The sequence below is a fragment of the Physeter macrocephalus genome, unplaced genomic scaffold (assembly GCF_002837175.3).
Source record: "Physeter macrocephalus isolate SW-GA unplaced genomic scaffold, ASM283717v5 random_1891, whole genome shotgun sequence".
Classification (NCBI taxonomy): domain Eukaryota; kingdom Metazoa; phylum Chordata; class Mammalia; order Artiodactyla; family Physeteridae; genus Physeter; species Physeter macrocephalus.
In genome coordinates this window covers 6805-20022 of record NW_021147177.1, presented here as the reverse complement: position 1 = coordinate 20022, position 13218 = coordinate 6805, and the positions used below count along the sequence as shown (strand labels likewise).

Genomic DNA, 13218 nt, shown 5'->3' with positions numbered 1-13218 from the left:
GTAGGGGGGCGCTCACAGCTCTTCTCGGGATGGGGGTAAAGACATCTGTTGTCAGGGACCCCCAAGACCACCCTCAGGTTTGATAATTCACTAGGAGGACTCAGAACTCAGAAAAGCTATTACATTCGTGACTATGGTTGATCACAGCAAAAGGATAAGGATCAGCAAAGGAAAAGGGTGCATAAAGCAGAAACCAGGAGAAACCAGGCACAAGCTTCTGGTTGCAAACAGCACTGAATTTTCCCAGCAATGACTGTGACAACACACATGGAATACTGCCATCCAGGGAAGCTCACCCGAGCCTTGTCCAGGGTTTTTGTTGGGGAGGAGGGGTCAGTCATGCAGATATGGCTGACCACCCATGTGATGAAATTCAGTCTCCAGCCCATCCAGAGGCTGAACTGATACCATGTGGCCAAAAGCCCCCACCCTAGGGCTTCCCTGGTGGCGCAGTGGTTGAGAGTCCGCCTGCCGATGCAGGGGACATGGGTTCGTGCCCCGGTCCGGGAAGATCCCACATGCCGCGGAGCGGCTGGGCCCGTAAGCCATGGCCACTGAGCCTGTGCGTCCGGAGGCTGCGCTCCGCAATGGGAGAGGCCACAACAGTGAGAGGCCTGCATACCGAAAAACAAAAAACAAAAACCAAAAAAAAAAAAAAACAAAAAAAAAAACTACCTGTTTCAAAAGCCCCCACCCTAAATCATATTGTTAGCATGGACTATCTGGTGTGGCCCACGACCTCAGGTTAACACTTATACCAGTCAGGACATTCCAAGAGTCTAGAGGTGACCTCCCAGGTGCCAGTCAAGGGTGAGTCCTTTAAATGTGCATGGTTTGGACAACCCAGGCCTGATGAGTTATTTCTTTACCACTCTAAAGCAGGTGGGGCTCCAGGTGCCCTCATGGCTCCAGAGGAAGTACCACAGAAGGCTTTAATAGTTCACTGTGTGACCCTAGGGCTTCCCTGGTGGCGCAGTGGTTGAGAGTCCGCCTGCCGATGCAGGGGACATGGGTTCGTGCCCCGGTCCGGGAAGATCCCACATGCCGCGGAGCGGCTGGGCCCGTAAGCCATGGCCACTGAGCCTGTGCGTCCGGAGGCTGCGCTCCGCAATGGGAGAGGCCACAACAGTGAGAGGCCTGCATACCGAAAAACAAAAAACAAAAACCAAAAAAAAAAAAAAACAAAAAAAAAAACTACCTGTTTCAAAAGCCCCCACCCTAAATCATATTGTTAGCATGGACTATCTGGTGTGGCCCACGACCTCAGGTTAACACTTATACCAGTCAGGACATTCCAAGAGTCTAGAGGTGACCTCCCAGGTGCCAGTCAAGGGTGAGTCCTTTAAATGTGCATGGTTTGGACAACCCAGGCCTGATGAGTTATTTCTTTACCACTCTAAAGCAGGTGGGGCTCCAGGTGCCCTCATGGCTCCAGAGGAAGTACCACAGAAGGCTTTAATAGTTCACTGTGTGTCACATGACCACCCAGGAGCCAATCACTGTGGCCAGGGGGCTAGAATGCTCTGATCGGTCAGGCCTGGGTTGCAGATCCACCCCTGAAGGCTGGTGGGGAACCAGCTCCATCTGCATGATGAGGAGTAAAGGTGAGTTCCATCAGGAGGAGAAATAGAGCACACGCATTCAGGCACTGATGATTCCACACTGGGTGACCCCAGCCAACACACACCACCAGGAAGTTGTCCTTTAAGGATGACATGAGATGGAAGTATGCAAAGGTCATCCCACTGAAGTGCTCAGGAGACATGAGCTCTCACATGCAAAGGTCATTCTACCATGTTCACTTCCAACTCACAGCCCACTGAGAGTCGCGCCCCTCGAGGGCAAGTTCAGGCTGAGTCATCGCCCAAGACAGGGTACACAGAAGGCACTGGTATACGTTTTGATGTGAAAGAAAAATCCATCCTAGTTGTCCTCTGAACATACCACACACCATCCAACCAGCACACCTTTGCACATGCTATGCCTGAACCAGGAGCAAGCACCGTTTGCCACCACCAAAGGCCTCCTTGTGCCTTTAGGGCAACTTCGATGCCCCTCGTCCTGGATGCCCTGGCTCCCCACCCCAACCCTGTTCAGACTACTGAGGATGGAATGACCAAGGGGGTGAACACATTAAAGTCACACATCTGGCCATGGCATTCAAGGCCTTTCTCATCTCCTGGCCTTAACTTGCAGTAAGATGCAGAACCAGCTGGTGGGTGGAGCATGTGCTCTGGAGGCAGGCTGACCTGGGCCAAATCCTGCCTGTTGCTTCCAGGTAGTGGGACCCTGGGCAGGAGCTGTCTCCTCTCTGGGCCTCGGTCTGCTCAGCTAATAATGGGACACAACCAAAGCAACCATGGAGAAAAGGGGCAAAGGTGGAAGGCACACCCAGCCTGACTCCATCATTACTAAAAAGCTACAGTCTTCAGGACAGTGTGGAACCTGCCAAGGGGACACAGAGACCCTCACCATGGAGCAGAGTCCAGAAAAGACACACATGTGTGGTCAGTTGCTTTTGACAAAGCTGCCACAGTAACTCACTAGAGAAAAGTAAGTCTTCCCCACGGATGTTTCTGCAACAACTGGATGGCTACATGGAAAAAAATGGGGGCTTCCCTGGTGCTCCAGTGGCTACGGCTCTGCGCTCCCAATGCAGGGGGCCTGGGTTCGATCCCTGGTCACAGAACTAGATCCCCCACGCCGCAACTAAGAGTTTGTGTGCTGCAACTAAAGGTCCCACACGCAGCAACGAAGATCCCGTGTGCTGCAATTAAGACCCAGTGCAGCCAAATTAATTAATTTTTTAAAAGAAGAAAAAAATGAACCTCAACCCCAACCTCACACCACATACAAAAATTAACTCAAAGTGGCTCATAGATCTCAATGCAAAAGCTAAAGCCATAGGACGTTTAAAAGAAAACCTAGAAAATCTCTACAAGCTGGGCTCAGCAAATATTGACAAAAAGCACATGGAATGGAAGAAAAAAACCTGACAAATTGGGCTGCATCAAATTTTAAATGTCTGCTCTTTGAAAGACATCATTAAGAAAATGAAAAGGGAGCCACAGAGTGAGAACTATATTCACAATATACCTATACGACAAAGGACTTGTCCCCAGAATATATGAAAAATGGGCACAGAACAAGGCTGCTGTGGGTAAACAGTGGACTAACGCCATCGCCAGCACACAATCGGTGCTCAGGAATGTCAGCGGTGGTGACTCTCACACCTGGGCCAGGAAGTCACCCCAGTGGGCCCACAGTCCCGCTGGCCAACCTTCAGGCCGGCTTCCCAGCCTGAAGTCAAGGAGACGGAGGAAAGAGGGGGTATCCTGCCTGAGATGCAGGTCTCCCGAGCCTGGCCAACCCATGGTCCCCGCCCCAGCTCCTCCCATGGAGCCCCCTTCCTGTCTGAGGACAAGGTAGAAACCTAAGGGGGCTGAATGGTGGAGAGGAGAAGCAGGTCTAAGCCACCCCAATTTGTGCCCTGAGAGTAATCCAGGTGGCCCAGCAACGGCCTGGAGCAGGCAGGGCAAAGATCTAGTTTCCAGGCCTGATGGCCACCTTCTGCTGGGTGACTGTGGCCAGTTGCTTCTACTCCTGGACTGTAAGGGATGGGAGCAGGCCGAACACTTGTGTGGTCTATCTCGGAGACAGCAGCAGCGAGAGGAACTCAGGTTAATAAAGGCCCAAACACTGGCTCTGGCTGTCCTGGTCGTGACGGTGGGAAACATTTTGGGAAGAAGCTCCGACAGCCCTGGGTTGTAGGGAAAAGGAGATGGGATGGAGCTCCTGGAATCAAACCCAACCCCTCCCCATAGCCCCCAAGGCCCTGCAGGGTCCAGCTCTGCTGACCATCCACCTTTATCAACTTTGAACAGACCAGGTTCCATGCTGCTCCAAGGCCTTTGCACTGGCTATGTTGCTGCCCAGACATGGGGCTGTCCACTTGCTGCACAGCCAGACCCCTGTGGTCACTGAGGGCTCAGCACAGTCCTCAGTTAGGTCTCATCAGGGTCCCCAATTTCAGATGGGGACAACAGAGTCAAGAGAGGTGGGGTAAGGAGCATAGCTAGCTGTGAAGTCCCGCAGAGTCTGACCAGGGACCCTGAGCGTTAACGCCCCACTACTCCAGGTCAGCTTCTCCCTTGGTAAAGACGGTCTGCTGTGACCTGAGAGCAGACAACCCCCACTCTAGTCCTGGCTTGGCCATATCCACGGTCCTGCGTGACCCTGGACACAGCACAGGCTGTCTCCGGCTCAGCACCAAGCGATGGTGGAAGAAGGCTCCAGAGCCAGCAGGGTGCGGGGTGGGAGGCTTTATTTCACTGTGTGTGTGTTGGGGGGTGGGGTGGGGGGGTACCTGGACAGAGGGCAGCAGGCGGGGCAGGAGGAGTTGGCGCTCGGACAGGGAATGGGTGGGGGAAGGGCTGCCCCCAGGCCTGTTGGGAAGGAGAAACTGAGGCTGGTCCCTGTTGGAACCTAACCCAGGGGGTGGGGTTAGGGGTGGGAATTGGGTCTGGAGGAATGAGGGCCCCCTTGCTCCGGGCTGGACGTGGGGCCAGGGACCTGCCTCACTTTCCTCCTATAGGGCTCAGTCCCTCCTGCTCGCTGGGCCACACGACCCCCAAACCTCACTGCCCCCGCCCCAGAGGAGGGGGCTAGGCCAGTTAGGGCAGTGGACAGGGAGCCTGGGGGAGTTAGGGAGCGCAGGGTGGGGTCCACGGTGAGTGGAGGGGATGGCAGCCACCTGGGCGGTCAGTTCCTGGCAGCGATGACCACAGAGAGCGCCACGCCCCCCAGGGCGACAGCAGTTGCCCCAAACAGCCACTTCCATGGGATGGACTGTGGATAAAGGAGAGGGAAGAGGCTAGACAGCAGTCAAGACGGATGTCTTGCACTTCAGCTAGCAACAGGCCCCAAACAGCCCTCCCAGGAAACCACTGCCTGACAATGCCTTGCCCGCCTCTTGGAAAACTCCTACTCATGCATCAAAACTCAAGCCAAATGTCCCCTCCTCTGGTACACCTCCCCTTCCCCTCTGGAGAAGCCCCACCCTGAGCCCTCCAGATTGTGTTTTATCTTCTGCTTTAGTCCTGGTCACACAGCACTGGGGCTTCTCTGTGTCCCCAGCATGGTCCACAACACCCCAGTTCATGAAGACATCAACGTTTGCAAAATGAAGAAACTCCCTCTGCATGGCGTACCTGCCCATAGCCCCTGCCCCTACTCTGGGAGTCTCCCTGTGCCCGCCGGCCCCAGCTCACCCAGGCACCCTTGCCCGGACACTTGGCAGGCAGCCGGCTGGGGTTGCCCAGCATCTTCCGATACAGGGCGGTCTCAGTGCTCCGCTGGGCCGCGTGCTTCTTCACCAGCTTTGAGAGCTCTGCATGGATCGTCTGTGAGGGGGGGGTGTCTGTGAGAGCAGGTGGCAGCAGAAGCCAACGATCACTGCTAGCAGTCTGCCTTTCTGGGGCCCTGGGGCCCTTCGGGGCTCGAACCACTGGGACATGGGAAATCTGTCAGCTATTCTCTGGTCATCAGCGAAGCGAGGGCTGCTATCTCCATCCTCCTAGGAAGCCAGAAGATGGAGTGGAGCAAGGGTAGCCAGGAGAGAGGAAGGTTCTGGGAAGAAAGCTGAAGACACTGGCATTGGCCAGGCTGGCTAGTGCCCTTGGCCTCTGGGACCCCTGTTGGGGGTGAGTCAAGACTGCCTATGCAAGGGTCAATAAGGGTCTCAGCAGGTTGGCTGGGGCCCTTCAGCTACCTACCCCCTGCCACTTCCCAGGCAGAAACACCATAGGGAGAGCCACAGCAAGAAGGCTAAGGGGCAGACCACAGGAAAAACTTCCCAGACAGGCCGGCACAGCAAATCTCAGGGTGCCCCCATTCTGCTCACCTTGTTGGAAGGTTCCAGCTTCAGGGCTGCTCTCAAGATGGGGATGGCCTCACTGTACTCACCTTGCTGGGCCAACACCTGTGGGAGGAAGTGGGGAGTATATCATTCTGGACCCACGCTGGGCCACGTTCTCCTTCAAGAGACCCAGCCCTGCCAGGCTCCTGGCCACCTGACTAGTCCCAAATGTATCTCTAGCAACTGCCCCGGGGGTCCAGTCACCCCTACACTGCTCCCCTGAGCCCTCAGACTACATGAGCAGACCACCAGGCTTGGTGTCATTCCCCTAACCTGCTCCTTCTCCTGAGTGTCTGGCTCATCCTGTGCAGGAGACCCAGGTGCTGGTCCCTCCTCCTCCTTCACCCCCTCGGCTGGCTCGAGAAGCCAAATGGATGCTGCCAAAGCTCTGGCCACATCGAATGATTCAGAGCCAGGCATGTGACTCAAGCCAGCCAATGAGATCCAGACTGAACTATGCTGGTACCACTGAGAGGCCAGTTGCTAAGTGGAAGGGATGGAAGCCTGGAGCTTTTGGCAGAGCAGGAGGGAGCATCTTGGTCACCCTGAGAGAGGAGCCTGCCTGAGAGAGAAACACGGCAGACAGACACAGCATCTGCACAACATTTCTAAACACCTGGATCCAGCCGTGCCTGAAGTCAATTACCCCTGACTTGGCAGTTCCACAAGTTGTTAATTCCTTTGGCTGAATCTATTTGAGTAGTTTTCCATCACCTTCAACCAGCAGACCCGAACATGTATAAGGCTACATGAGCAGACAGTCTCACTCCCCACAAGAAGATTCTAAACCCTTGAAAAACAGGGACAGCATCTTTTCTCTCCTCTCCATTTCTATGCAGAACTCTATAAACAAAAAGTACTTTAAAAATGCTGGCTGGCCTGCTCAGGCCTCTCATTAACACACTAGGTGACCCTGCGTTTGCTTGCACCTCAGTTTCCTTGGTTTACTGCTAAAAATGCTGAAAGCACTCCCTATCCCAACAGAATGAAGATGAACAGAGATGGGGACAAAAGCAATTAAAGTCAAGTCCATTCAGGCCAAATTCATTCCTACATTCCACCAGCACTTACTCAGCACCTACTGTATGCCTGGCTCTGTTTGAAGGGCTAGAGATTTAGCAGTGAATGAGACATACAAAATCCCCACCTTCTGGTAAGGGAGATGGACAAGAGGCATGACACCTGCCCATGCTGACAGTGACACGGGAAACATGAAGGCAGGACAGAGGGTCAGGGTGGGTGTTGTAGAGAGGACTTCCTGAGGAGGTGACATCAGAGCAAAGAGGAGGTGAGAGAAGGACCCATGGGTGTATTTGGGGTATGAATATCTCAAGCAGAGAACAGAGCCTGTGCAAAGGCACGGGGGTAGGAGCAGACCTGGCCCAGGCAACAAGTAGTGGAGAAGCTGAGCAGGATGCAAAAAAGCAAGAGTACACTGGAAGATGATGGCAGGAGGAAGACCAGATAGCTCAGAGCCTTAAAGGCTGAAATAAGAACCCAGCTTTTACTCTGAGGGAGATGGGAGTCACAAAGGGTTATATGCAAGGAACGGTTACCAATGGGCCAAAAGACAGTGTCAGGGAGTAGAGGGAACCTAAGACCCAGGGTTCAAATCTGACCTCAGTCAGGGGACTTCCCTAGTGGTCCAGTGGTTAAGACTCTACGCTTCCAATGCAGGGGGAATGGGTTTGACCCCTGGTTGGGGAACTAAGATCCCACATGCCGTATGGTGCAGCCCACAAAAAAAATCTGGCCTCAGTCAATGAATTGCTGTGACCCAGGCCACACCCCTGCACCTGTCTGGGCCTCAGTTTCCCCATTTATACCCCAGAGAGCTTGGCTGACTGATACCTATGCCTTTCTCAAATCTAGGGTTTGGGACCAGCGTCATTGCTCTGAGGTCGGGGAGCCAGCCTGCCCGCCTGCTGCCTGTGAGCTGCAGCTCACCTTGCCCTTGCGGAAGAGCGCCTTGATGTTGTCGGGCTGGTGCTCGAGCACAAGGCTGCAGGAGCGCAGCGCTGCACGGTAGTGGTCCAGCTTCAGCTGTGAGGCTGCCAGGTTGTTCAGACACTTCACCTTCAGCTGCAGGAGTTGCTCCTCCTCCTCGAATGTCATGTCCACTGGGGGGGACAGCACTCAACTACAGCCACTGTTACCATGCCGCCAGCCGCCCACAACCATCTGCAGAGGGATTATGTGACCCAGGCCAAGGTCCACCCCCCCGAACCTGGTGCTGGAGGAGACTGGGGGGGAAGGGTCTCTGAGAGTCCCAGTCACAGGAGATGGGGGGTTTCCAAGATCCCAGTGCTGGGGCCTCTACCACCTACTCCCTGGGGGACCTCAGGCCTCTCTGGCCTCAGTTTCCCCATCTCTAACACGGGCCAAGGCCAGTGCCGTCCTCAGGGCACTCCCAAGGAGTCGACAAAATGGAGCCTAAGTGAACGAGGGCCTGATCATGGATTGACAATATCTGCAGTCACCCACGTTCCAACATCTATCTGCACTCCGTAACAGTCCACTGACCTGGGATTTAAGTCTAGAAATATCTAAAGACTAGGCATAGCTAAACATCTATCCATATTCTATAATTTTCTAGAACATTTTGAATCTGGGGCCCTCTGTGGCTTGAAGTTTCTAGCACTAGGGGGATGGCTTTGCAGGGGAGGTGCTGGGATTCGACCTGGCAGTCACCTTTGGCACTAGAAGTGATGGCCTTGATGGCGAGGTCGTAGGAGTTGGCGGCCAGCACGAAGTCGGCCCGCTGGTAGTGAGCATTGCCACACTCCCGCTTCCGGTTGGCCAGGGCCACGCGTTCCTGCCCCGTGAGCATCTCCAGGTCAGGCCCATCCACGGCAGTCTTCAGGGTCACCTCCAGGCACAGGGCCGCATGTGGGGGGATGTATGGGCTCCTGCTGGGGGATGGGGTGGGGAGAGCACTCAGACCCAGCGGCCACCATGACTGAACCCCAGACACACTAGGTTCACTGGGAGCAGGAGGGAAAGGGCTGTCACCCCCCTCCTCAGTAAAACACAAGGGAAGTTAACTCTTGCTACTCTTGAGCTCCGTGACTTGGTAAGGGAGTTCCCCTCCCGAAGCCTGTTTCCTTTTCTATAAAATGTGCACGTAGATGGGGTGAGATGGGGGAGCAACCCGTCCCACCCACTTCCTCACCCCCACAGGGACCCCTGCAGGCAGCAGGTACTCACCTGCCCTGGGGGCCATAGCAGTACTTGGAATCAGCAGTGACCATAGCCGTCTCTCCCACGTCCATGAGCGGGACACTGAGATCCAGGGCCTGGGGTCGGGGTGGGGGAGCAGCATGAGTTGAGTGGGTCCAGGTGCAGCACAGCAGTGCCCACCCACCCGGCCGCCACCACCACCACCACCTCCCCTGCATCTCACCCCAGCCCCTCCCCACCCAGAACTGCCCAGGCCCTGCACCGTTCCCACCTGGATGACATCACAGTCACCCAGGGTGAACACCAGCTCCGGCTCCTCCTGTACCCGTGTGCCATTCTCCAGCGAAGTCTGCAGCTGCACGGTGACCACCTGGCCCTTGGCCGGGCGGCTTGAGCCTGGTGGGCCTGGAACCAGCATCTTCTTCCTCAACAGCCCATTCCCTGCCATGGAGCAGGGACAAGCAGCCTGTCACTAAGCAGCTCAGATGGGCAGCTGCCCCCTGGGCACTCCCCCCTCCCCAGCTCTGCCTATCCTAGGGGTGGGTGGCACAGCACCAGGGCACAAGCTGAGTTTTCAGTGCCCACTCTGCCACTTACTGGGCAGGTGACCCCATGCCTCTGGGCCTCGGTGTCCCCGGCTGGACACTGGGCATGAAAGGATTGATTTGGGGACTAACAATACTGGCTCCAAGGATGGGCTCAGTGAACACTGGCTGGTCTGTTATCTTAAGAAAACCAAGGTAGTTCCCCGGTGGCCTAATGGTTAGCATTCTGGACTTTCACTACTGTGGCCCAGGTTCAATCCATGGTCAGGTAACTGAGATCCCGCAAGCCACGCGGCGTGGCCAAAGGAAGATTAAAAAAAAGAAAGTCAAGGCTCAGTGAGGGCAAAGGGCTGAGAAAAGCCATCCTGCCTACCACAATCAGGGCAGCAGGGATACCCAGTAATGAGACTCTGGAGCTACCCTCTCCTCCCTTCTCTGGTTCCAATCTCAGCCCTGTGACATGTGGACCTCAATTTACCCAGCCATGAAATGGGGTTATCAGGGGGTATCCTGGTGACACCTAGTGAGTAGGTTCCTTGGTTAGCAGAGCACCTGTGATGCCAGAACTGTGTCCTGACCAAAGCACCACATCACAGAAGGACCCATAAGCAAAAGTAGCCCCCAACGCCCCCCTCCAGCTGCCGAAGAGACCACTATGTTCCCCTCCATACCCCAAACGATCTTAGGAACGGCCAAATGGCCACAGCCAACACCTACTGAGTACCAGGCATGAGGCCCCGTGCCCTCATGAATCCACTCAAGGAGCCCCTGCAATGATGACACCCACTGTCATGCCATGACAACTGCTGGGGCAACAGAGGGCTTACACCTATGGGGCACGTCAGACTGACATCATCTGCAGTCACCCATGTTCCAACAAGTACCTGTATTCCATAACATTCCACTGGTCTGGAAAATACTACCATGAGTCTGAGTAGGCCCCTAGTCTAAAGGTTAGGGGCAGAGAGATCTACTCACACTATGGAATATTCTAGTGTTCCAAATTTCTGCAGTGCTCCCCAACTTATACATGCCCCCGCATCCAGTTTGAGAACCAATGATCTAGTGGATGCCAAGAGACCCCTGTGTCTTGAGGTTTCCGGGCACTAATAGTGGATATGCTGGTAGGACCTCAACCAGGCACTGCCTCTCACCCAGGTAAACCCAGGGATATAGAATCACATCCCCTCTCAAGGCCTCAGTTTCCTTGTCTAGAAGCCTGAATTCTGACTTCAGAAAGCAGCTGGCTCGAATATAAACAAACAGAGCCATCCTCATGCTCAGACAGGGAGCAGGGCAGCTCTTAACATCATTAGAGAAGAGCTTCCCAAACTTTAATACAGCCAAGGAGGCTGTGCAACCTTGGACAAGTGCCTTCACCTCTCTGAGCCTGTTTCCCTATCTGTAAAAGGGGATATGGTAGGAGTTACATCGTGGGGTCGTTGTGAAGATAAAATAAGATGATGCACAGGCCTGGCACAGAACCAGTGCTCAGTAAATATCACCTGGTGTTATTTTTAGGTGCAGTAAGGTTTATATCTGTAGTGGAGGTGAAATCAGTACCAATTCGATTTTACCAGTGCCAGTATTATTTCACACTACTGTATCATTAGCACTAATGATGCTAATAATAATGTTTTAGTATTATCTGTGTGGTCATTAGCGTTATTTAGTGTATTAGATATCAGAACTAGTAGCGCTGTGTTTATCTTCTAGAGTTGTTGTGATGGGGTACATGGGGGTGGCACATGTGTGGGTTCTCCTAGTTTCTTTCTTGCAGGACTTTTCTGAACAATTAGCACACTAATGAATACTATGAACTAGACACAGGGATGAACAAAATGGGATGTTCCACAGATCTATTTGACCTCAGGACACATTCTTCTGGGGACAGGCACTTGCCAGACAAATGCCAAGAAAAGTGGGGGTTGGGAGCTGCCAGCGCCTGCTGTGCTGGCTGTGTGTCTCTGGGCAAGTGATTCAGCCTCTCTGAGCCCTGTTAGCAGCTCTGCGAAAGCAAGTCATGGGGTGGGGAGGCAAAAAAAGGGCATAAACATGAAGTGTCTCAAGCAACTGCCTGTGGCTGGCAATCAACGTGGTTACCACATGTTTTACTTCCAACCTCCTTCACAACAGAGATGGGGAAATGAGGCTCAGGGGAGGAGAGGGCCTAGGCCAAGGTCACTCCTGAACCTGAGCTGTCCAGGCCCTGTCGGTCAACCCGAGCCACCCCTGCTCCTTACCCAGGATGTCCAGCCACTCGTCCAGGGCCGGGGCGGGCTCAGGCTCCGGCTCCATGGCGGCCAGGAACTCTCGGGCCAGCGCCCCGGGCTGCTCGGCCTCCTCCTGTGAGGGCTGCCCTACATCCTCAAGTGGCGGCAGCTCACTCAGATCCTCCTCCTCCTCCTCCTCCTCCTCCTCGCCCTCTGCGTCTTCCACCCCGTCCAGCACTTCGAAGTCCTCAAGTGGTGGGACCCCAGCAGGTGGCGGGGCAGTGGGCTCAGGGTCCGCAGCAGAGGGCTCAGCACAGGATGCCATGCTGCTGGGGGGATGGGAATTGGCCCTGATGGGGAGAATGGATGGGGGTAAGAATCCCACCAAGCCCCTCAAATCTCCTCTGCCTCCATTCTCCACACTGCCGATCACTTGCTGTGTGACTCAGGGGCTCCAGACCTTAGTTTCCTCATCTACAGGGTGGGTAGAGTAACAACCCTGGTTTGTCCAAAGGACTTAACAACCCACTCATCAAGCCCTGGCATCAGATTCAGTGTGAGCTATTATTAGAGTTAATTATTATTTAATCTTTATAAACACCCTGGGAAAGTAGGGAACATCCCCCTGCAGAAAAGGAAATTGAGGCCCAGAGTGGCAAAGCCATTTGCCCAAGGTCACAGAGCAAGCCAACCACAGGAGGCAAGATTTGAACCTAGGGCTTTATCTGCTTAAATGTCCAGAGCTGGTGCTGGGATTTTTTTCAGGGGGACAACCCCTGAGATCTTGGGGAGACTATTTTTTAGAGCCCAAGGGAAAAATAACTGAATCTTTACCAGGGCTCCCCACCTCCAGTTGTCCCTTCTCCTAAGGGGAGCCACCCAGAAACCCCAAGGCTTTCCTGCCATATACTGAACCTAATACCACCGCCCCCAACACCAGGGACCTTGACCCTAGCCATTCCTTGGGAGCCTTTTCTCCTCTCCTCAGGCCTTCTTACCACCTTCTCAAAGTAGCCTCCTTTGAGGAGGAGTGGTCGAGACCCCCACGGCTTCTTCCTTGGACCATCAAGAACTGTCCGCCTCCCCCAGGCCCCAAGCTCTGGCGATGGTAGAGCCGTCACTCTAACCCACAGCATCCTCTCCCTAACCCTCACCTGCCTGCTCCTTCCGGGCTCGAGTCCCATTTTCTGAGACCCTCCCAGCCCCCACCCTAACAATCTCCTACGCTCGCATAAATAGCCCTCCCCCCACCCCAAGCACCGACCCCAGCCCGGGCCAGCTTCCCCCACAGCTGGCCCGTCGCCCCTAAACACCTTGATATCCCCAGACGACCCCCCTCCCCATCCCATAACACCCTACCCTC

At 54.6% G+C, this 13218-nt stretch overlaps 1 protein-coding gene across 5 annotated transcripts in view; it reads right to left on the bottom strand.

The window, feature by feature from the left end:
• Nucleotides 1–4311: 4311 nt before the first annotated feature.
• Nucleotides 4312–13218, bottom strand: part of FKBP8 (FKBP prolyl isomerase 8) — a 10752-nt gene continuing 1845 nt past the window's right edge. The window contains exons 1-9 of one of the 5 annotated variants that reach the window (XM_007116933.4): nucleotides 12854–12983; nucleotides 11886–12205; nucleotides 9369–9538; nucleotides 9125–9213; nucleotides 8609–8826; nucleotides 7865–8037; nucleotides 5903–5980; nucleotides 5271–5402; nucleotides 4312–4848 (exon numbers count right to left, since the gene is read on the bottom strand). In XM_007116933.4, the coding sequence (XP_007116995.3) occupies nucleotides 4762–4848; nucleotides 5271–5402; nucleotides 5903–5980; nucleotides 7865–8037; nucleotides 8609–8826; nucleotides 9125–9213; nucleotides 9369–9538; nucleotides 11886–12205; nucleotides 12854–12921 (1335 nt within the window). In that variant the 5' untranslated portion in view covers nucleotides 12922–12983 and the 3' untranslated portion in view covers nucleotides 4312–4761. Of the gene's footprint in view, nucleotides 4849–5270; nucleotides 5403–5902; nucleotides 5981–7864; nucleotides 8038–8608; nucleotides 8830–9124; nucleotides 9214–9368; nucleotides 9539–11885; nucleotides 12206–12853; nucleotides 12984–13218 lie in introns of those variants that run through there. The other 4 variants (XM_055083668.1, XM_007116934.4, XM_028487414.2 and 1 more) reach the window with 4 other exon arrangements.